General features: G+C 46.5%; 1 protein-coding gene across 1 annotated transcript; it reads left to right on the top strand.

Annotated features, from left to right (window-relative positions):
• Nucleotides 1-6,560: 6,560 nt before the first annotated feature.
• Nucleotides 6,561-23,197, top strand: LOC119390837 (uncharacterized). Its single transcript, XM_037658548.2, has 3 exons — nt 6,561-6,770; nt 19,107-19,156; nt 22,926-23,197. Exons 1-3 carry the CDS (start codon nt 6,728-6,730, stop codon nt 23,145-23,147), a joined length of 315 nt encoding a protein of 104 aa, XP_037514476.1. The 5' UTR covers nt 6,561-6,727; the 3' UTR covers nt 23,148-23,197.
• The last annotated feature ends 275 nt before the right edge of the window (nt 23,198-23,472 follow it).

Below are 23,472 nucleotides of genomic sequence, written 5' to 3'. Positions count from 1 at the left end.
ACTTTAATATCAAATTAAAATATCTTATCAGCTTTTGCTGAGCTTCACACTTGCTCAGAGCCGTCTCTGCATACAGGAGATTTGTATGGCAGAGTAAACTTGCCTTCGAAAAAAGGTGTCAGTACCCCTTTAAGCTTGTTTTCTAACTTCAACTTCTCTAATTTCCTATGCATTGTTCTTTTACTTTCTAAAAGTTCACGCAGCATCTTTTCCGTTTCATGCCCTAGATTGGGCTCGACATCACCAGAAAGCACCAGAGAAGAATACACGATGCCTTTCGCGTAGTGACACAAAGCACAGAAGTGACGTGGGCACGTCAGACGAATTAGAAATCGGTCACTAGACATCACTAGACATGAATTAGACATGGGTCATCGCTCACCTGCGTGAAATAGAAGAACGGGTTTGACATCCTGTTCACGGGTGGTATGCCGACGTGCCCACTAAAAGGATGCCCGGGTGATGCTCTTCTTATCACTGCACTGCCGAAGAAGTCAAAGCCGATGGCGCTGTAGTCCAGTCGATGAAGCATCTTGGGAGCTCACATCCGTTGGCGTCCATTTGCGCATGCTCCGACGGTGAAACACGCCGTCGAATGGAGCCACGTTGTATCACATACGCCGGCCGACCATGTGGCTCCGAGTCGCACAACCTGCGTGAAACAGAAGAACGGGTTTTACATCCTGTTCACGGGCGGCCAGCTGACGTGCCCACATTTAAATGCGAGAGCGTTATGAAACACCGACATCGCCAGCGTTGGCCTGACGAATGCAAAAGAATAAAAACTAGGATCCCAGCAGGCACGGAACCCAAGCGTTCTGCGTGGCAACCAGGTATTCTACCTCAGAGCCACGCCAGGTCTATAAACTGGTTTGGAAAAACAGCCTATGGAGGCGTATGACGGTAAAATCCATTGTGGTTGTGGTGCTGGCTGTCTAGTTTTAAAAGAAAGCAATAAGCAATAAATATGTACCACTACGATACAGGCGTCATATCAGATTAACGTCGTTGGTTCCAGTGTTGGCTCCGCTTTTGCAGCAGTTTATTATTAAACAGTTGTATTCATATGATATAGCAAGCTATATTGAAGCATTGCTCGGCCCCGGAGGAATACAATAACGAAAGTTACATATGATATTCACATGATTGCACCATAAAGTGCACTTAGTTTCGATAATACTGACGTAGCCACTCTAACGTGAGGGCTGACGTTACGTCGCACCATAAGTTACCCTTTAAACGCCAGTGTTGTCGACGTACGTTGTGAGCCCAAGATGGGCACACAGCTACTACCATACTTACAAAAACATGTCGATTTACCTCGTAACGCTTCGCTCAAAGCCATAAAATACAACATAGAAGTACTCGCTGGCTGCTTTGCGAGAAACCTATTCCCAGAAGGCGTGGGATCTGCCGAATTTTTTTTCACCAAGCGATCTACCAAAAAAAAAAAAACATTACAGCATATCCCCGGGTGAATGATGAAGAGCTTGGGCGAAGCTCCTGAAGGAATCATGCTCACACCGGGAAATGTTCAGTGGTTCCGCCCAGCAGTAATCAAAGCGATAAACCGCTTTGATTACTGCACGCCATCTAGCGTGCAGGGTGCCGCTGCTTTGTTTTTTCTTTTTTCTTTCTTTTTAACTTTTCGCTTCTTTTTTGTTTTTTTTCCTTTTTCTTCTTTTTTTTCGTTTCTTTTGCACACATATTGCACACATCTCTATGGGACAGCGCAATCTATTTAATGACACGGGAGACGCGACGGCGGGGACACGGCGCATGGAGCGACGACCGACCAGGTGTTGCTATAAGGAGCTTCGCCCCTAAAATGTTTGGTATCACCATTAGCAGCCAGAATTTTCTATTTTCACCATCATGGCCGTTCTGAACACAACTTCTACCTTATTCACTATTGTATTCACCACATGCCCTATGCTTGCTACCACATCCACTATTCTTTTCATCCTATCGACCAACAATTCCGGCATCCACCAATCCATGATTTTGAATAGGGCTGCCTGCCCTTTTCTTTAGAGAATATCTATCTATCTATCTATCTATCTATCTATCTATCTATCTATCTATCTATCTATCTATCTATCTATCTATCTATCTATCTATCTATCTATCTATCTATCTATCTATCTATCTATACGCACCTTCACGCTCTGCGGAGCACGAGGTGCGTCCAATGCCCGCTGGAACAAGAGGCGCGACGCTAAGCCGCTTAGCTATTACTCTTCATTTCGTCTTGCGCTCCGCTGCCCTCTCCGCTTGTCCGCTGGGACCGCTGGCCTTCTGAGCCACGTAGCTATCACTGACTTTTGAGTCCGTTATTCCGTGAAGGGGCGCAGCATTCAGCCCTGTCGACATGAAACTAGAGTAGTGACTAGGGTGACTCGTTGTCTTACTGCGATAACGTTACAGTGTACGCTCGAAGAAAAACCGGCTCCAGTGTCAAAATTAGAAAGAAATGACCGATTTCAAGTGGTTTGTTTAAGAAAGAACTTCGTTAAATTGGGTTTGGCACAATATTGTTTTCGCTATTTGGGGTTGATGACAATATTGAATCCTATGAGTACGTAATCCTATGAATACATTAGTTAGATCGGAGACTTCGTAAAGTCACGTCTCGTTTGATCGCGTTTTAACTGTATTGGTGAAATATGTTAATCAATCATCGGTTTCTTTATCTCTGATGTGGAAGTGAAATTCCTAGGTATACCATGATGAAGATTGTTTGTCGTGTGACCTGTGCCGCTTCCAGGTGTAGAAAGTGTGTGTGCAATAGAAATGTAGCAAGATTTGTTTCTGATAAACAGTGAGTGTAGCGCCCATTTCTTCTTTGTCACTTCGTTAGCCTTTCTTTTCAAGATGATTGCGCTCCACTATCATATAGTTCAGACTTTCGTAAGCATCCATGCAAGTGAGGTTGCGCTGACTTTATTGTAGTCACAGCCCGTGAAGAACGGAAATATGGCAGTCTAAGAGCGTTTCTGGTAGAGCTTCTCTTCGTACAATCACAATTTTTGTGAAGTTGGGAAGCACCTACTAAGCCATTATTCGTCATTCTGCGGAGAAGCGAGACAACTGCTACACGTCTGTAAGGCATTATGTGCACTTTGTTGACGCGACGACTGATGACGATGAAGAATTATGGCTCAGCCCTTTGTAATGGGTTGGAATCTTTAAACGGCCCACCAGTTATGTAATTTGCATTGGGTGACGCCCGGTCGCTATTTCCCTCTCCCGTCATGCTGTAGGACATACGTTGACGTGCGAGAGAGACGGGGGGGGGCGAAGAACTTTACTGAGACCCCGAGGAAATGGATCATGCGCTTATGGGCTTCCTTGGCAACCAATACAAGTGCACTTGCGAGAAACCCACTACGCTATAAATCAGTGTAATTTTACTGAGACCCCGAGGAAGTGGATCATGCGCTTATGGGCTTCCTTGGCAAACCAATACAAGTGCACTTGTGAGGAGCCCACTGCGCTATAAATCATTGTAATTTTTTAGAAGTAGGGCAGCAGGCACTATGCCATTTTTCGTCATTCTACGGAGAGCGTTGGTACCTGCTAAACGCATGTAAGGCATTATGCGCACTTTGTTGATGCTGTGCCTGATGACGATGAAGGCAGAGTCCTTTGTAATGGGTTGGAAGCATTCAACAACCTACTCGTTGCGCAATTCGCATTGTGTGACGCCTGGTTACAGAATTCGCGTTGTGCGACGCTTGTTGCTTATTTTACTCTTCTACCACGCTATATTGCATATGCTAATGTGGTTCCTTCCCGACATGAAGCCTGTATAGGACCATTTTGCAAAGCAGTTTCAAGCACCGGCATGGCTCAGAGGTTGAATACTAGGCTCACACGCAGAGGGCCCAGGTTCGAACCTCGTTCCATCCTGGAATTTTTTTCTTATTTCGTTTTTTTTTCTTATTTCGAGCGATACTGGTTACGGACACCGGCGGCGGCGGCGGCGGCGGCGGCGGACAACTACGGCGCCAAAAACGGCCGGTGAAATGATCTCATAACAGCTTTCGCTATAAAATAAAAGCACTACATATCAGCTTATCGCGTCTGGTGATGGTAACACCCATGTTGCTGTTGGTATCGCTACGCAACTGTAAACAACTGGTTGTATAATGCATATGCGACTCATCAGCATATGAGTGTGCGTTACCACTTGCACATTTCTCTAGCGTCATTCCTTAACCTTTCGTTCAATGTAAAAAAATCACAGCATATCCACGGAGTGAATGATGATGAGTGGGCGAAGCTGCGGAGGTTCATCGGTAAACCGTGAATCTTCCGTGAATTCTGCCCAGTACATCATCACCGACGTGAGATCGGGCGCGTTTATACTAAAGGTTCGATGAGTTATGACGACTTGCAGCTCACTTTAATTTTACATGTACGCTGTGAATTTTCATTGTTTAGAAAACCATTGCTTTAGAAAACATGTGGCGTCTTTCGTTAAGCAGATGGCGTCTTTTCGCTTTGCTTTAGAAACATCTGGCGTTCTTTCGTTTTGCTTTTACAAAACATCTGGCGTCTTTCGTTGGTTTATTTCATCAATCAACGGTGTTTTGAACAAAATTTTTATTGTTTAATCACGCACAGGAGAAATCTCACCAGGCACTACCTTGGAGGTAAAAAATGGCTGCTAATGGGAATGAGAGACAGAAGAAGTCGGCTTTTAGCTAACACTTACACTTCTACTTCTACTAACGTTTCCTACTGGAACATACTAATGGCTGCAAATGGGGAATGAGAGACAGAAGAATTCGGCTTTTAGTTAACGCGCACGCTGCGAATTTTTTATTGTTCAACAACGCACAGGAAAACTCTCCCACCGGCACCACCTTGGAGGTCAAAGCGTAAGACTTGTTACGCACTACTACTACGACTACGAGGGACGAACGGGTGCCGCCTTAAGGAGCTTCGCCCCTAAAATTACGCCGCAGTCACCATCCCGCGCATGCTTCGCATAACATCGACTCCCACGGTACGTGGGATCTGCCGAATTTTCTTTATGTGTAATTGAATTGTTCCTATTTGTATTGTTGTATTGTAACAATTGAATATGCCCTTCCTGTAAAGATCCCTGATGGGATCGACAGTATGATTGAATAAATAAATAAATAAATAAATAAAAATTACGCATGAATGGTTTTCTTTTCGCTTGAATTTAAGCAGACATATTTGGTATGCATTCTCGTGAGATACATCACCACAATAATCAATATGCTTATTTAATATCTTCCATGGTACAGGTACATGTAGTCTTACAGACTGTTGCAATTAGAGTTCATGAACTCTCAATGGTTGTGGTCCCTCTTGTATAACAGAGACCATAGGAATGGGGTACGTCGCCGTTTCATCAGAAACTTAGGGAACTGCTACTCAGTGTCATCTTACAATTTCATGACTATGATATCAGAGATACTCACGCTATATCACAAGACTAGATGTGAGGCAAGGTTGGCGTTTGCAGTGCTAGTGTGTCGATATTGCCACCCAATGTGTCCATGACGATATCTACTCTGTTACTAAGCCATTACAAAAACCGACGCGCGTGAAAGATATTACACGCTAGCACCTAAGCCTACACCGGAACAATCATTGGTCGCCAATAAGTGGGCTTCACTCAGACTCACTGAAGAAATACATCATTCGCTTGGGTTTACCTCGGACTCGGACTCACCAAAATTTTCCACAACCGAACTGACTTTGACTCAGAATGGCGAGTCGATCTGAGTCTCAGTGAGTCCAAGTGAGTATGCTGAGTGACCTCTCCTACGTATGTGCAGAATGAAACTTGATGTAATTTTCATTGATTAACCTCCAGAGTTTCCCTTTATGTTTCTAGAGCTGCACATTTCCGCTATGGGTACCACAAGCTACAGAAACGCTTTGGAGCCATATACGGTTCGATGTAGGTTTCAAAACGAATTTTCATTCCCCATCTGCGCGGCGAGCAAACCAGCATGCGAAAGCTGCTGCGGCTGCTAGGAGACGGTTGCGTATTTCCATTGTAAAAGTCCTTGCTTCAGGGAGCCTAGAATAGAACTTTGTACGACCTTAGAACACTAGACAGTCGCGTACACTTAGAATCGAGGATTGTTGAACAGAGATCCAGGCAATCTTTGTACAATACAAAATGTATTAAGCGTGCTCGTTGTGCTTTGGTGGCACGTGGACTTAACGACAGTTTCAAGACTGAGTGTTTTGAGATATTTCAATAGAAATCATTTATGTCAAGGACTATGAACACATTGGTAAAGCATTGTAGATCTTACTTCAGTATGAATTTGACGCATTTTACAAGCTTTCTTCTTAATGTTGACTACATGCACTTCTAACAGAGTGAGGGCAACTTGCGCGGTGTATATTCCTAAACTTATTTCAATTAACACAAACGAAGGTACTGTGATAAGCAGTGCAACATCTTGTTGTAAGAGCTCAGAGAACGGCCTAGGATGTGCGATAATCGCCGGTAACGGAATGGCGAACGAACAATTTCACACTTGGGAACAATGCCAGTGCAGAGGCGATATGTAATGTATTGTTTGCAGAACACGCTTCATACACTTTATGAAAACTTCGACGAAAGACTGCTTGCGCAAATTCTAAAGCTGTATTTTCCTCACCCCAAGGGAACTTCCTAGCGTATGTAGACGAACTCTTTCTTTTCGACGCGTGGGCCAACGAGTGCGGGATGCGGTCATTGCTGTTCTTGCAATACGTTGCTTTGGTGCTGGGTAAGGAGTTACATTTCAAGTATTTGCCCTTTGCAGACGTAATCCGAATTAGGCATTATTTCGCACGATATTCAAATGATATCTCATACATTGTATTCGTACAATTTGAGTCCAACATCACTGACCCTATTGAGTACACATTAAAAAAGTTGATGAAGTTTGTACGAGTGCTTCATGGAAGATAGTAGCTAACTTATTTAGTCAAATAAACATCTCCCGAAGCTGGCGCGGATTTTTTCTCCATAAAAAAAGGATAGAAACAATGGTACGCTGTTAGCGTGAACATCTGAATGCACCATGAGTGCAGACCCGCAAATTTCAGAGGAAGCTGTCATTGTGAAGGACCACATGTTGCCTTCTTTACCAATAAACTCAATGCTAATCCACCGTTTGTTGCTCTCGCAGCCTTTTTTAGTGAGTAAGTGCTTAAGTTTGCGCCGTAAAATGGTTAATGAGGCACAATGTGATAGTGCCATCTTTGATTAAAAATACAGTATGAATGAGTTATAACTATAGTTCTCTATTAGACGAGAACACTGCATATAAGCGGTCACTGAAACATATCTATTACGAATTCGCAAAACGACATTGCTATCCTCTACGGCAACTATTCTTTTTACGACTTGCTGGTTTCCAGAGTACCTGTTTGTGTCATATACCACATTTCAGACACCACACGTTCTCTCGATAGCTACATCCCCTACAACGTATTGTTAGAAGGCGTGTTACTCTGCGTCATTCACAAGAAGGCATATGCGCCGTTTAAAGATTTGGTTTTGGGGCACGGAATATTCAAATGGTGCAAATCCTTTATGTTATTCTTTTTTATCACTCATATGCACTATATTGCTAGGCAGTTGAAGTTATTTGCTAATATATGTACACGTTCTCTTATTTTCAATATTCATCTAGCTTTGCCCTTCCTGCACGGCTCCTGCTGTGGTCCTGCAGTATTTCGAAAATACATAAGAGGGCGTGTGCAGAATAGTGTTGAATGTATGACAGCTTCTCTTACCAGGAAAACTTGCCTGTTTAATTAACAACTTAGCGGCTTTGGTATCTGCACGACATTTCGGAATAATGGAGTTTATGCTGAACGTTGGAAAGGATGACATGTGGGCCTCAAGTTTTTCTAGTGACAGCCATAGTTGTTAAAGTCACAGCGTCACAGCGCTGTTTCTCCCGATAAAAGGATATTCAGATTGGGCCACACCAACACATGTTGTTGCAACAAACGAGCACCTCTTGTTACAATGATGCCGCGGTTAGGTAGCAAAATATATGGCATAGAAGATACAAAAGGGGTAGCGCAAATGTGCGCGAACATCATACAAAAAGTGCAACATTTGAAAACTTGCGACAACGGTTGTCTACAGCTTTAGTGCCGCGAGCATCTTAGCCGCAATGCTACTTTTAATTAAACCTTTGCAGTTGGAGTATAAACAATGTAACGGCGCAGTAATTCATTTATGTGCGTTCGCTTTTGAGATAAGAACGTAGTTTTAACGCTCGAGAATTGTATATTTGGCGTCAATACATGTAGGACTTCGTAGGCAAGCAAATTTCGAAATGTGTGGTGTAATTGCGACCTGATTTCAGACTTCTTAATCCCTCTTTTATACGCCTGTTAAAAATCGATGAATCACACTTCACAGCTTCACAGTTTTGTGTCTCCCGATAAGAAGATATTGCCACGCCCACTTCTTGTCTTGTTTTGATGTATTCGGGTTTGACCGGCAGGGACGGTTATCAACGCTCGACGCTATCCGCGAAGTAGTGTTCTAGAAGCGTCGCGATTGTAGTAGATCGGTTTGTTAAGATTGCGCCCCGCACGCGAATGTTCCAGTTTTGTCTAGAGATAACGCCGCCACCAGCGATATTGCTGGAAAGTTCGATAGCGCCTGTATAAAAGCCGACGCGCTTGATCGCTTGTCAGTTGATCGACGGACGACGCCCTGTTCGCCGCTATCATTGTACAGCGTGCATTGCTGTAGTTCTAGTTCTCATTTTCCGGCCACAAGTTCGGCCAAATAAACAGTTTCATCCTACAAACGCCGGCTGCTGTGTTTGTCGACGTCACGACCACGTGACATCTGGTGGAGGTGCTGCTTCTTCCATGATCCGGACGCCCCCGCGAAGCGCTGACCCAAGCCCAAGCCGCGAGGAGGACGACGGCAAAGAAAACCCGGATCATCGAACAAGCCGCAGACAGAAGGGACTGCAACCAGAGTACGGGCTCCTTCCCGAAAACACCAGGCAGCCCCAGGTCCCAACACCGACCGCAGCGACGATGACCGACCCCGTGCAGCCTGCGCCGATACTTCTCCGGCAGCCCAAGGAGCCGCCAACTTTCCGCGGGTCGTCATTCGAAGACCCGGAAACCTGGCTCGAGACCTTCGAAAGGGTCTCAGCGTTCAACAACTGGGACTCCGAGGACAAGCTGCGCCACGTCTACTTTTACCTGGAAGATGCAGCAAGGACCTGGTTCGAGAATCGGGAGTCCACTCTTCGAACCTGGGACGCCTTTCGCAGCGCTTTCCTGGAGACGTTCACAAGCGTCGTCCGAAAGGAAAGGGCCGCAGCCTTGCTGGAGACACGGGTCCAACTTCCAAATGAAAGCGTGGCCATCTTTGCAGAGGAAATGACCCGGCTGTTTCGCCACGCTGACCCTGCCATGCCCGAGGACAAGAAAGTCCGCTTCCTCATGCGAGGAGTAAAGGAACAGCCCTTCGCTGGACTTATGAGGAATCCGCCGAATACCGTCGAAGAATTTGTCTCCGAAGCAACAACAATCGAGAAAACGCTGGAGATGCGAACACGGCAATACAACCGCAGCTTCTGGACCACAAGCTACGCCGACGTTCAAGCACTAGGATCCGCCGACCTGCGTGAGACGATTCGAGCAATCGTGCAAGAGGAGCTGCGAAAAATTCTACCTTCGTCGCAACCTCAAGTGGATTCCATCGCCGACGTCGTGCGCCAGGAGATCCAGCATTCCCTCGATGCGCCTCAGCTAGCAGAGCCGCAGCCGCAAGCTATGAGCTATGCTGCTGCAGCCCGCCGTCATGCTCCTCCTCCACGCCCACGCCAAGACGACACACCGGCGCAGTACCGTCGCCAGACGCCGCCAGCGACGCCCTACCGCCCACCTGTCGGCCAGCGCTACACCCCGAGGAAGACCGATGTCTGGCGTGCCCCTGACAACCGCCCGCTCTGCTACCACTGCGGGGAGGCCGGCCACACGTGCCGCCGCTGCCAGTACCGTCAGATGGGGCTACGCGGATTCCCCGTCAACGCGCCGCGCCCGCAGCCAGGCGAACGGCCTCGCGACATCGACGATTACCTCACAGGCACACAGTGGCAAGAACGACGACCTTCCCGCTCACCGTCGCCCAGCCGCTATATGTCACCGCACCGCCGGCAGTACACTGGCCCAAACCGGGGCCGGTCGCCTAGCCCGTATCCGGAAAACTAAGGGCAGCAACCGATGGAGGTGCGGTTGCTGAACGACGAAATGCTGAAGATCCTCCGCCGTCGACGACGACACCGCGACGAAGTTCCGAGCCCCCGCCGCACGCCGAACGACGTCGACGTCCCGAAGACGAAACTTTGCGACCGGAAGCAGACCTGACGACGCAACGCGGAAGCAGCGGTGCAAACCGACGTAGCCGTGACCCGACGCCGCGACGTAACCGCAACGCAAGACGGCGGACTAGCGACCTCGACATTCTGATCGACGGCCACAACGTCACCGCTCTCGTCGATACTGGAGCCGACTATTCCGTCATCAGTGGGCCGTTCGCAGCAAAGTTGAAGAACGTTAGGACTGCTTGAGAAGGCCCCGAGATCCGTACCGCTGGAGGCCATCTAATAACGCCGATTGGTGTCTGCACGGCGAGAGTCACTATCAACAACCGGACTTATCCTGCGAGCTTTGTAATCCTACAAAACTGCTCCAGGGATGTGATACTTGGAATGGACTTCCTAAGTGACCACGGCGCCGTCATCGACTTAAGGACCAAGTCGATAACCCTATCGTCAGAGAAAGCGACACCACAGGATACGAACCCATGTCAACATGCCCTGAACGCGCTCGAGGATCAAGTCACCATTTCTGCTAGATCCAGCATCATAATTCCCGTCGGCACCGAAACGGCTGAATGCATCGAAGGTGTCATCGAGAGCGATCAGGGTTTGCTGCTAGACCGTGACATTTGCGTCGCAAGAGGCATTGCTCGGCTGTATGAAGGGAAAGGAAGCATGATGCTAACGAATTTCAGCCAGGAATACAGACACCTGAGCAGGGGCACGACGATTGCATACATCGAAGAAATCTTGGCCGTCAGCGATGCGTTTGCCTTTTCAGATTCGGACGAAGCTACGACGACGATCCCTGAGCCACCCTTCGACGTAAACCCAAATCTTCCCGCTCGCCAACAGCAACAGCTTCGACGCCTTCTGCAGGAATACAGGGACTGTTTCTCGTCGTCGTCGCGGGTCCGACAAACGCCCCTTGCTAAGCACCGCATCACAACAGAAGAACATGCTCGACCACTCCGTCAGAGTCCCTACCGGATTTCGACGCAAGAACGGGAGGCCGTTAAGAAACAAGTCGATGAAATGCTACGCGACGACATCATCCAGCCGTCCAAAAGCCCGTGGGCGTCTCCCGTGGTCTTAGTCAAGAAGAAGGATGGGACCCTACGTTTCTGCGTCGATTATCGTCGCCTGAACAAAATCACAAAGAAGGACGTATACCCTCTCCCACGGATAGACGACACCCTGGATCGACTCCACAACGCGAATTACTTTTCGTCGATGGACCTCAAGACCGGCTACTGGCAAATTGAAGTCGACGAGAGAGACCGAGAAAAGACCGCATTTATAACGCCGGACGGCCTGTTCGAGTTCAAGGTCATGCCCTTCGGTCTTTGCTCGGCACCTGCGACTTTCCAACGAGTCATGGATACTGTATTAGCTGGCTTGAAGTGGCAGACTTGCCTTGTTTACTTGGACGACGTCGTTGTGTATTCCTCGAACTTCGACGAACACCTCCAGCGACTTCAATCCGTACTTCAAGCAATCAAGAACTCCGGGCTCACCCTGAAGCCAGAAAAGTGCCGCTTCGCGTACGAGGAGCTCTTGTTTCTGGGTCACGTGATCAGCAAGACTGGAGTGCTCCCAGACCCGCAGAAAACACCTGCCATCGCCGCTTTCCCGCCACCCACCGACAAGAAGGCCGTGCGCCGATTTCTCGGCTTGTGCGCCTATTACAGACGCTTTGTCAAAGACTTTTCACGGATCGCGGAGCCACTAACGCAGCTCACGAAGACCGACGTCGAATTCAGGTGGCAAACAGCGCAAGTCGAAGCATTTCATGAACTGAAACGACGCCTGCAGACACCTCCGATACTTGCGCATTTCGACGAATACGCCGATACGGAGATTCACACCGATGCAAGCAGCATAGGACTCGGCGCCGTCCTTGTGCAGTGGGCGGGCGGACTGGAAAGGGTTATCAGTTATGCTAGCCGGTCGCTGTCTAAAGCAGAGGTCAACTATTCCACAACAGAAAAGGAGTGCCTCGCCATCATCTGGGCTACGTCAAAGTTTCGCCCCTATCTCTACGGCAGGCCCTTCAAAGTTGTGAGCGACCATCACGCCTTGTGTTGGCTAGCTAACTTGAAGGACCGTTCAGGTCGCCTCGCACGGTGGAGCCTGAGACTTCAAGAATTTGACATTACTGTCGTGTACAAGTCCGGAAGGAAACACTCCGACGCCGACTGCTTGTCTCGTGCCCCCGTCGACCCACCAACGCCCGACGACCAGGATGATGACAGCTTCTTGGGAGCCATAAGTACAGAAGACTTCGCCGAACGACAGCGAGCTGACCCTGAACTGAAGGGTCTAGTGGAATACCTAGAGGGCAGGACCATCGTTGTCCCAAAAGTATTCAGGCGAGGATTGGCATCATTTTCTTTGAAAAACAACGTCCTCGTAAAGAAGAACTTCTCTCCTGCCCGAGCCAGCTACCTTATCGTTGTACCTTCGGGACTGCGACCAGAAATTTTGCATGCCCTGCACGACGACCCGACGGTTGGACACCTCGGACTTTCCCGAACGCTCGCACGAGTACACGAAAAGTACTACTGGCCGCGCCTTGCCGCCGACGTCACTCGCTACGTAAGGACGTGCCCAGACTGTCAGCGACGGAAGACACCGCCCACAAGACCAGCAGGCTTCCTTCAGCCGATCGAGCCTCCTCGGCGACCATTCCAGCAGATCGGGATGGACCTCCTGGGGCCGTTCCCAACGTCGACTTGCGGAAATAAATGGATCGTCCTGGCTACCGACTACCTCACCCGCTACGCCGAAACAAAAGCCCTGCCCAAAGGCAGTGCCGCTGAGGTAGCCAAGTTCTTCGTTGAGAGCATCGTCCATCGACACGGCGCCCCAGAGGTTCTCATCACCGACAGAGGTACGGCGTTCACGGCTGACGTAACTCAGGTGATCTTGGAATACAGCCACACAAGCCATCGCCGCACCACCGCGTACCACCCACAGACCAACGGCCTCACCGAGCGTCTAAATAAGGCCATCGCTGACATGCTGGCCATGTACGTCGACGTCGAACACAAGACGTGGGACGCCATCCTTCCGTACGTGACCTTCGCGTACAACACGGCCGTACAGGAAACGACGCAGATGACGCCATACAAGTTCGTCTACGGACGGAGCCCGGCAACGACGCTCGACGCCATGCTACCAAACGTGACCGACGAGGAAAACATCGACGTGACCACCTACCTACAGCGTGCCGAAGAAGCACGACAGCTCGCCCGCCTACGGATAAAGAACCGGCAGACGACTGACAGACGCCGCTACAACCTTCGACGACGCCACATGGAATACCAACCCGGTGACCGTGTATGGGTATGGACGCCAATACGCCGACGAGGACTTAGTGAGAAGCTTCTTCAACGATACTTCGGACCGTACAGGGTACTTCGACGCCTCGGCGCACTCGACTATGAGGTTGCCCCTGACGGCATTACGAACTCTCAGCGGCGCCGTGCGCGACCTGAAGTCGTCCATGTCGTGCGCCTTAAGCCGTTTTTTGCGCGTTAGCGAGCCTGGGGACTCTATTTTCTCCTTCGTTATTGTAATTTATTTGTGTATGCACTTGTTTTGTTTAGTCTTTTTTTCTCTTCTATGTTCTTTCATGAGCTTCGGGACGATGCTTTTTCAGAGGGGGGCAATGCCACGCCCACTTCTTGTCTTGTTTTGATGTGTTCGGGTTTGACCGGCAGGGACGGTTATCAACGCTCGACGCTGTCCGCGAAGTAGTGTTCTAGAAGCGTCTCGATTGTAGTAGATCGGTTTGTTAAGATTGCGCCCCGCACGCGAATGTTCCAGTTTTGTCTAGAGATAACGCCGCCACCAGCGATATTGCGTGAAAGTTCGATAGCGCCTGTATAAAAGCCGACGCGCTTCATCGCTTGTCAGTTGATCGACGGACGACGCCCTGTTCGCCGCTATCATTGTACAGCGTGCATTGCTGTAGTTCTAGTTCTCATTTTCCGGCCACAAGTTCGGCCAAATATACAGTTTCATCCTACAAACGCCGGCTGCTGTGTTCGTCGACGTCACGACCACGTGACAATATCTACATAAGGCCACATCTACACAAGTTGTTGCAACAGGCGGAGCCTCTTATTTGGTGATGCTGCGCCTACATGGGAAAACGTTAAAAACAGTGCTTTCGAAACAAAATCAGGGTATTGTTCATTTGATTCACCCAATTCAGCTGTCGTTATTCAGATCCTGCCGCGCTGTCATTGTTGTACCGCCCTGCAAGCAAATTTCGAAATGTGTGGTGTAATTGCGACCTGAGTTCAAATTTCCAAATCCCTCTTTTTGTGCCAGTGAAAAAGCGATGCATGAAACTTCTCAAGCATTTTCATGCCTCCAGGGAAGACCAGGAAATACAACTATTTCGCATTCACATACAAATGCGACCGCGCTACCAATACAAGATGTTCGTGATTTAACCTTCTGCTTTGAAAAATCTATATTGAATGCTCTTCCCAAGCGAATGCTTAGCGTTATTAGCGATAAGTAAATTCTGTTCCCGGTCTACCCGGTTAAACTGTAAAGGCACGTAAGGAGTCGAAGAACAGTTAAAAGGTACTGAACTAGTTTCCAAGTAATCATCGAATCTCAATCATTTATTTACTTATTTGTTTACATATACTGCAGCCCTCTTTAAGGCAATACTAAGAACGGGTACGATAAATAATGCCAGTAAGAGAAGAAACACAAATGCCTTATAAATTACAACAGGTAAGGCAAATGAACGCACAAGAGAATAAAAATAAAAATGAAATATGTTACGTATAAATAAAATGCTGCTCATTTGCAACCACAAAATCCCTTAGTGTTTGGAGATAATGTTACCAGGGCGTGAATTCGAAAGCTCTATTGTACGTGGAAATAAATATTCAAATTTAATGACACGAGCCAAAAAAAGGTGTTACGTTGACATCGTGGGAACTACGGGCGCAACTTTTTGTGATGAGGTTACTGTCAGAAGGGGCGGGGGATCAGTTATTATCTGCATATAAAAATTTTAAACTTGGATTTAATATCACGAGAACAGTGGTTTAATGTTTAATGATTGTAGGGCTGGCGTCCGTGAGAATCTGTAGCTGCAGTTATGAAAAATGAAAGAGATAGATTTTCGATGAAAATTATTGAGCAAGCTTACTTGATAGTGTTTGTAGCAGAACCAGAACACAGATGCATATTAAAGAACAGGAAAATTAGTGTTTTACATAAATTCAGTTCAGTACCGCGACGGGTCCTCGGTAAAGTGCAGCGCGAATCGCGTAATTTTCGAGCTTTAACGTTTGCACATTCAATGTGGTTAGTCGAAGGTGCTGGTAGAGGCTACGTCGATTGGTACATAACATTACTACCGTTTTAGTACAGTTAGTGTTCATTTGCGACGTTTTACACCGATCGCCAAGAGACGCCAGGGATTGTGCAAGACTCTAATATACATCAATGAAATTTATGAATTCATATAGAACGCAGTCATCTGCGTAAATTGTTATTTTATGTGAGGCGCTATGAGGTGACGAACAAATGTATAGTAAAAATTACAAAGTGCCTAAGGCGGATCCTTGAGGGACACCGGACGTCACGTCAGCGCGAATGATTCTGTTGAGCTGAAAGAAGAATAATGAGCGAGAATGAAAAAAAAAGCATTTAGTTTTAACAGTACCTCAGAATGAATCACAGAGTCAAAATCTTCACAGAAATCAATAAAATCAATCAGTACCCCGAGTATCTTGAAATCATTGCATCGCAAATACATTGCCGAAACAATTTCTCGTATCGTTAAAGAACTAGGGGACTTATGAGGAGTTGTTAGTCGCTTAAAGTGCTTGCTCTCTGCGCTCGTACCCACGAATGCGCTGGCAGCTGTACAGTGAGGAATGGCGCAGGGAAAGAGGTTACGTCAGTGTGCGTCATAACATCAGGCGTGCGTCATTCAATGTGATCGCTCTCTTCCATCGTGATTCCTGTGCTCGTCAGTGTGGCTACTATGTACTGTGAGCATAGTATGGACCGCGGCGCCCCCGCACGTGGTGGCACCCCGTGTCCAGAAGCACACCTGATCTAAACGCCGCTCTTTATTTATGTCGCCTACTGAAAAATAACATCTGCTGTGCGATGCCAAACAGCACGCGCGTGCAGCTCCGAAGAGATTGAGCGCAGGCATCTGTTTGAAAACAGGGCGCCGGAGAAAATGGCAACTTCGCGCTCCATTTCTAAACTCTTCTTGGCACACACGATTGCAATATTTGGCTCAGCTTTTCATAGGAGTATCTGCTTTCGCAAGGACGTGTTTTTCACCAAGCCCGACGGGTGCTTCATTTCTCCTGTAATGTCGCTGAAGCCAGCGCTTCGACCGGATACTATGTTCTCGAGAGAGCTACAACAGCTTTCTTCAGCAGCGTATTTGTGTACACCAACTTTATTTTTGCCTGCAAAAAAGCAAGAAAATGAGCCGTTTCACATAGATGCGTAAATAAAAACAAATTGGGAAGGAAGAAAATGGGTAGAAGGAACAGCGAGACGGGATAGCCAAAGAGAGGACTTGCTTTATGATACTGCTGGGAGACCGAAAGGTTACTGCTATTCGCTTTTTTAAAATAATTCTGTAGGAACAAGTGACGACAGAAACTTTCTCAGAAATCGGTCCTGCCAATCTGTGATCAGGGGCGTAGCCAGGGGGGGGGGGCACACCGGGAACGCGCCCCCCTCCCCAATATTTTTTTCCCATGGGATACAGAGCACAAAATGCCACTCGACCCCAATTATCTGCCCAGACCCACCGTCGGATCAAGGAGGTGCGCCCCCCGAAAAAAATTTCTGCATACGACACTGTGTGATGCATGGTTTTCTAGCAAGGCAGCAACTACGACTAAGTAATACCGGTGACGGGAAATGTAGGGGAGTAAAAGAGAAAGGTTAGATAGACAGTTAACATTTTTATCCACTCGTTTGTAGCACCAATTAGCAAAAGTATATGCACGAAATTTGCGTGACCTAAGAAGCTTTATTTTCGTAAAGTCCGATCTTATTCCCTTGATTGATCCGTACCACAAACGAGAGGTTGACAATTTTTCTGTTCGTGAACCTTCGTCTCGATTGCAGGCTTCGCGTGAACTGGGTTAGCAGAAAGAGACAATGCTTACACAGGTTGGAATGCTAAATTTATGCAGATGTAGAATAGAAAAGCGCCCCTTTGCGAACGCAGGAAACAAAATCCCTCGCAAAAAACATGAAGCAAAATTCTAAACAGTAAATAAATAGGACGAATATATCAGCAACGGGTAACATCCTACAAGAAACATAAATGAAGCCAGACAAAAAAACCCGTTAAGTTTATTCTTCACTTACTCGCGCAAACACACAAGGACAAGAAGAGGCTTACGAGGACTTACGAGGAGTAAAGTTTACTGGTTGTATTTATGTATTTATGCTATATTTAATTTAATGACGAGAAACTTGGAACGTTTGTAACGTTTATACCGTTTGCTTGAAGTATATGAAGTAACGGATGAGATGCGACTATTTTATCCCTCTCTCGCAGAGGAGAAGTTTCACGGTGAATGAGGTGTCTGAGTTCGTTGGTTCTGTGACCTCGGCATGTTGATTCGTTCTGCCACTGTTCTTCTAATTTTCGTCGCCATGTCAGCGCGATGCATGTTTAGCTTCAGAATGATTCATTCTGACAAAGTATTTGCTGGTACACACTGAAGGTTTCAGCACGCAAACAAACAAAAATTATGACTAGAGTCTATTCCTTGCATATGATCAATTGCGATGCTTTAGACAACATTGTAATGTTGAAGGCACCTAAAAAGTCCTAAATCCTGGCTCAGAAGAAGACAATATGCTGCTGACAATATACTGAGGGTGTACTTTTGCATACACTAACTATTATTTTAAAAGTTTCTCCTATGGTGACCACAGCTAACCCTCGCTTCTTCCGCTTGGCTCGATGATACTTCCTGGCTCGGTAGCTTTGGGTTGATGAGGCTCAAGGCTGCTTGCCTAGGAAGAACCATACAAATCATGTTTATGTCGTTTCTACCGCATACACAAGTGCCCATTTCAACGCTTTGGACAGTAATACATGTACTGCAAATCTCCTACTTCGCGTTTTTGATTGACAGGTACTTACTTCGCGGAAACCTGGCGGGTGAAGAGTACACTATACATGCTGAATGAGCCTAGTACATTGATGGTCTGGCGAAATGAGGGAAGTGAATATGCTAGTCATGCACGGCACCGCGTTGAACTATAACAGTTTCAATATAATTTGACTAATAAATATTTCAATCAATATTCCCTGTGAAATTTCGTTCTATACGGATGGAGTAGTTCAGTGTCACCGAAAAATGTAGAACCTGCTTGAATGTTATACATTTATGCCATATGCACTACGGTTTTCCTTGAAGTTGCTCGCTCTCCGAATATTTGATAAACTCGACACCAATATATAGTTACCAGAAAGAAAGTCTCGCACGCAGATGGTCGGCGATAAGGTGCCATTCATTCAATTAACACGAAGACTGTATATGCTTAGCGTTTCCATTTCGTATTTTGCAGCTCCATGAAGGCCATGATGTCGCTATTATCGACGACATTTTGAAAGTTGTCAATTTGTCAGATACGCTTTGTCGGATTTGATGCGCAGTAGGAAACTGCCTCTAACTTCGTTTTCTCTTTTGCTTGCTTTCTCTTGGACTGACATTTTAGTTTTCTGGACCAGCGAAAATGCGATTCCCACTGGATGTCTGGCACTTCCGGTAAGTTCAATGATATTGTCTTTAGTCAAAAACAAAACTTTTCAGGATCACAAAACTCGATAAAATTGCATTTGGCATCCTTTGAAATTGCGTTAGTAATAAGCGCCATCAGTTGAACTCTCCACAGAGAGGAAACACATATTCTACTTGTGAAAGGAGGTGTGGCACAGTTCTGGTTGAGTCTTCAGCTATATGCGCCATGGTCCTGGGTAAACCTGGATAGTCAGACTCGTGTCGCAACTTCTGATAATCGCGCTGCTGACTGCGTTCGCGTTCGGTGTATTTCAATCTGGAGCTATGTCGGAAAGGTTGACGGTGTGGCCGCTGCCGAGCTCCGCGGTAAGGACAGGGAACACACTACCTCCACCCAAACGTTTGGTGAATGAAGGAGCCAATACAATGAATACTATTTGCAGCATATATTTCACTAAAGTTAATCGGCTCACTTAATCGTTCAACCACTTCAGTTGGTTCACGGCCATCTGGCAGAACCTTCACACTGCAACCTGCTGGCACCTTCAAACTGTCATAATGCACCAACTGGTCCCTAAAACCACACTACTCGAACTATAGTTCCGTTGTAAGAGAAATAACTTTCAGCGTGCTTCCAGTGCGAGTGGTAAGAACATACATGAGAAGACAGCCATGGAATACACAGCGTAACTTGATGAAGTTGTGGACAAGAACCAAGTGACGGTGAAAAGCGCACAGAAACTTTCGGGACCCGCATGGGATCCGGAAAGGTATAGGCATACTTTCTTTACTTCTACTTGGCAAGTGATCGTCACTTCACCATCGCCTTACTTTACCGGGTCAGACACTCAGCTATTATGGGAATTGCTTAGAGCATTTGCTTACTACGCAGTCACAGCTACGTCAATGAAAACAACCCTTGGCACTCATCTTTTGAGTGGGATTTTGACGTGATTTACAAACTTAAGAATGGGCAGGTTTGCTTTAATCTTAATCTACCTTTCTGCTGTGCCGGACTCTTACTGTTTCGCAACTGTACATATATTCGAACCATCAAAACGAGAAACTTCGTGGTTTGTCTGCGAATTGTTTTACCGCCTCCTGAGTTCTCCAGCGTGTCGTGCACTAAAACGATTTTTTTTTACACCGACCAGCGCAAGCAACGGTCCTTTAGCAAAAATTATACACAAATGTCTTTGTGCATGATATTTCCCCTGTGTTTTGCCTATTCTCTTATTGCTAAATCTTGCAATCGAATATCAGCTAGACTGATCTCTGACTCTTTCTTAGCCTCTGTAAACACTATGGCAAGCAGAAATCCAACGGCATTTCAACTAAAGGCATACGTAAGCATACGCAGTACAAAGATGGAAAAAACCGACATTTTTTGCGGAAAGATAATCAGACGTGGCAAAACATCTCATATACGCATTGGGCTCTGCACGCCTGGCCATTGATGTCCCTTGTAGTTATCGTGCACATATGTACACATATATGTTATTCGCGCCACTTTTCGAAAATGCAGTTAATAAAAATTGACGTATTAGAAACATCACGGTGGGTAATCCTATGCGCAAATATCGGAAGTGGTCGCAAAAATGCGCCGTATTGGAAAAGTTAGACAGTTCTCAAAATTCAGGCAGTCTTACGCATTATTGGAACGGCCTAGTTGGCTAGATCAAGGGATAGAGAGCATTGCAAGTAGCCATGTGCAATAAGCTGAAACAGGGCCATAAAAGAAAAAAAAGGCAGGAAGTAGCCTTTTTTTAGATACAAGCTTCATTACCTGTAACGATGAAACACCTTTTTTATTATTTTTTTACGAAGAGCCCCTTATGACAAAGAAGCTATGACAACAGAGTTTTAGTTGGGCTCTACTTAAGGTATCGGGAAATGCAGTGTCCTCATAACGTAAGGATACGTCGATGAACGGACTCTAGATTTGTGGCAGTCACCTATTCGTAAAGAAATAAACAAAACACTGGAAACTAAAATGTTGTTCTTATATTATTTTGTGCTTAGGTATGCTTCCTTGTGCGCCCTTAAGTCTCACCGCAAAATTGCTGCATTACACGCTACGCTCTTTTTAGGCATGAAACGTTTTAGGTCCACTTGTTGGTGACCTTCACATGGTGTTGAGCCAAATGAAAGCGCCGTTATCCGGGCATTATTGCGAGAGCAAAATGTGGGCAACAGGAAACTCTGCCAAACTTGGCGTCTGGCAAAATGTGCGGTTTCTGGCCAGTTTCTGACCGATAACCGGTCTCTAGCCGCTAACCAATTGTACAGGACCACATTCTTTACGCCAGTTACGGCCCATAAATATTTATTCCGAGTTCTGATGGTATTCACACTATCAGTGAAGATGCAGCTTCAAGCACGCTGTAGTTTTAAATGCAATTTCCAATAGCGACGTTCGCACGAAAGATGCGTGACACCGTACACTAGCTCTTTGAAATGACAGCGCCAAGTCGGTGCGCTTATAAACGTCAGTGGTTGCACACAAAGCCGGAGGGATTCGCGCAGGAAACGGGTTTCGCTACGCGTATTGCCGCCTCCGCCGAGCGGTGGCACCACGCTTCGTGCGGCGCACCACTCAGCGTGGCACCGAAGATTGTGGTTACTATTATCACCAACCAATCTATTTTACCAGCAGCCATTTCACGGTTACATCTACTCTCAATTATGGGAGAGCCAGTCATTTTTTTTCTTGAACCTACAGTTACTCGAACAACCTTACATACCTTTAGAATTAAGCGTTTGCAAAGTCAACCATGCATCTTTCAAAAAACGCTAAAATTTGCGTTACACCGAGTTTTATATTACAGCATCGTATGTTAGGTATATATAGGGCATTCCTGTCATTTTTAAGAAAGAAAGAATGCTAATGAAAGCAAAACAGAGATGCGAGTGGCGTAAATTGTCAGAAAGCAAACCACTGAAGAGGTGATAAGTGGCGTAGTTAACGGAACGATTACCGGCACGCGCGATTCTTTTTTCTACGCCTTCTCCGCTAACTACGCACATGTTTTCCCGCATTAACTGCTTTGCACTACACGCATGCCATGAAGTTATGCCATCTCGCCCGAATTTACTATGCCCATCGAATGAAGGAAAGAAGTCTTAATTTTAAGGGCTCGGTTTTCTTTGTTATACACAATATTAACGAGCACTAACAGACAATAATGCCAAGGAAAATATAGGGAATGTTATTAGTAGTAAATGTAAGGTAAAATGGGAAGAAAGAAAAGTGGACGAAAAGATAACTTGCTGCGGGCAGGGACCGAACCTGCGACCTTCGAATAAGGCGTCCAATGCTCTACCAAGTGAGCTACCGCCACTCGCCGTCATGGCTGCTGGCGGCGCTGACTGACGCTCCCACGTTTAAATGTACATATATACCCTATAAAGTGGACGAGCGGATGGCCGCCGCGGCGGCTCAGTTGGTAGAGCATCGGACTCGTTATTCGAAGGTCGCAGGTTCCGGTCCCAGGCCGCGGCAAGTTATCTTTTCGTCCACTTTTTTTTTCTTTACATTTTACCTTACATTTACTACTTTGCTACTAACAACATCTATACTTTCCTTGGAATTATTGTCTCTTAGTGCTCATTAATATTCCCATCGAAGCAACACCTTCTGGAAAACTTGATCTGGGGCGCATATGGGAAACTTTTCGAGCCCTCCTGAGTCACCGCAGCTGATGGCCTTTCGCGTACATCTATAGAATCGCTCGAGTAGCATAAATGATTGCTCTGATGCATAAAACTAATGTTCAAGTTCTTTGTTTTCATGCAGGTGAACAACCTTGGAGGGCTGGACCTGGGGGGAGCTGCGCCGGGGCTCAATCCACGATTGCGGCAAACACAGATTGAACGGTGGTTGAACATCGCCTTGAGGAGGATAAATAGGTTTCTCAGAAGAATAGGCTTCCCACCTCTGGAAATTCGGGACGGAAGTGCAGTAGCGAACTTGCGACTCAACTGGGGTCCAAACGGTTTTTACACCGTGCCGGAGTGACGTCCACTAGAGTGCTATAGCGCGTAATAAATACGTGGCCCAAACGCTCATTACTGTTCGGTTTGTCGAGGAGGGCATTTGCTTTCACAACTTAGCTTACAACCATGCTCTTTAAAGCAAGCATATGGCTGTATCTTTTGATCATTAGGTTTCAGTCACTGCAGTCTGCATTGGCTGTTACTACAACGTTACTAAATGTTTGGAGGTGTGCATAAAAATAATGTTTAGAAAGGATAGAAAACGAAATATTGTTGCTTGTGGTGGTTTTCGTGGACAGTTCTAGTGTCGTCGCTCAGTCACTGAAATGGTGAGGTATGCTGGAACA

This window comes from Rhipicephalus sanguineus, chromosome 4 (genome assembly GCF_013339695.2).
Source record: "Rhipicephalus sanguineus isolate Rsan-2018 chromosome 4, BIME_Rsan_1.4, whole genome shotgun sequence".
In the NCBI taxonomy this organism is placed as follows: Eukaryota; Metazoa; Arthropoda; class Arachnida; order Ixodida; family Ixodidae; genus Rhipicephalus; species Rhipicephalus sanguineus.
The sequence above is the reverse complement of the archived record's forward strand: the minus strand, read 5'-3'. Positions and strand labels throughout refer to the sequence as shown.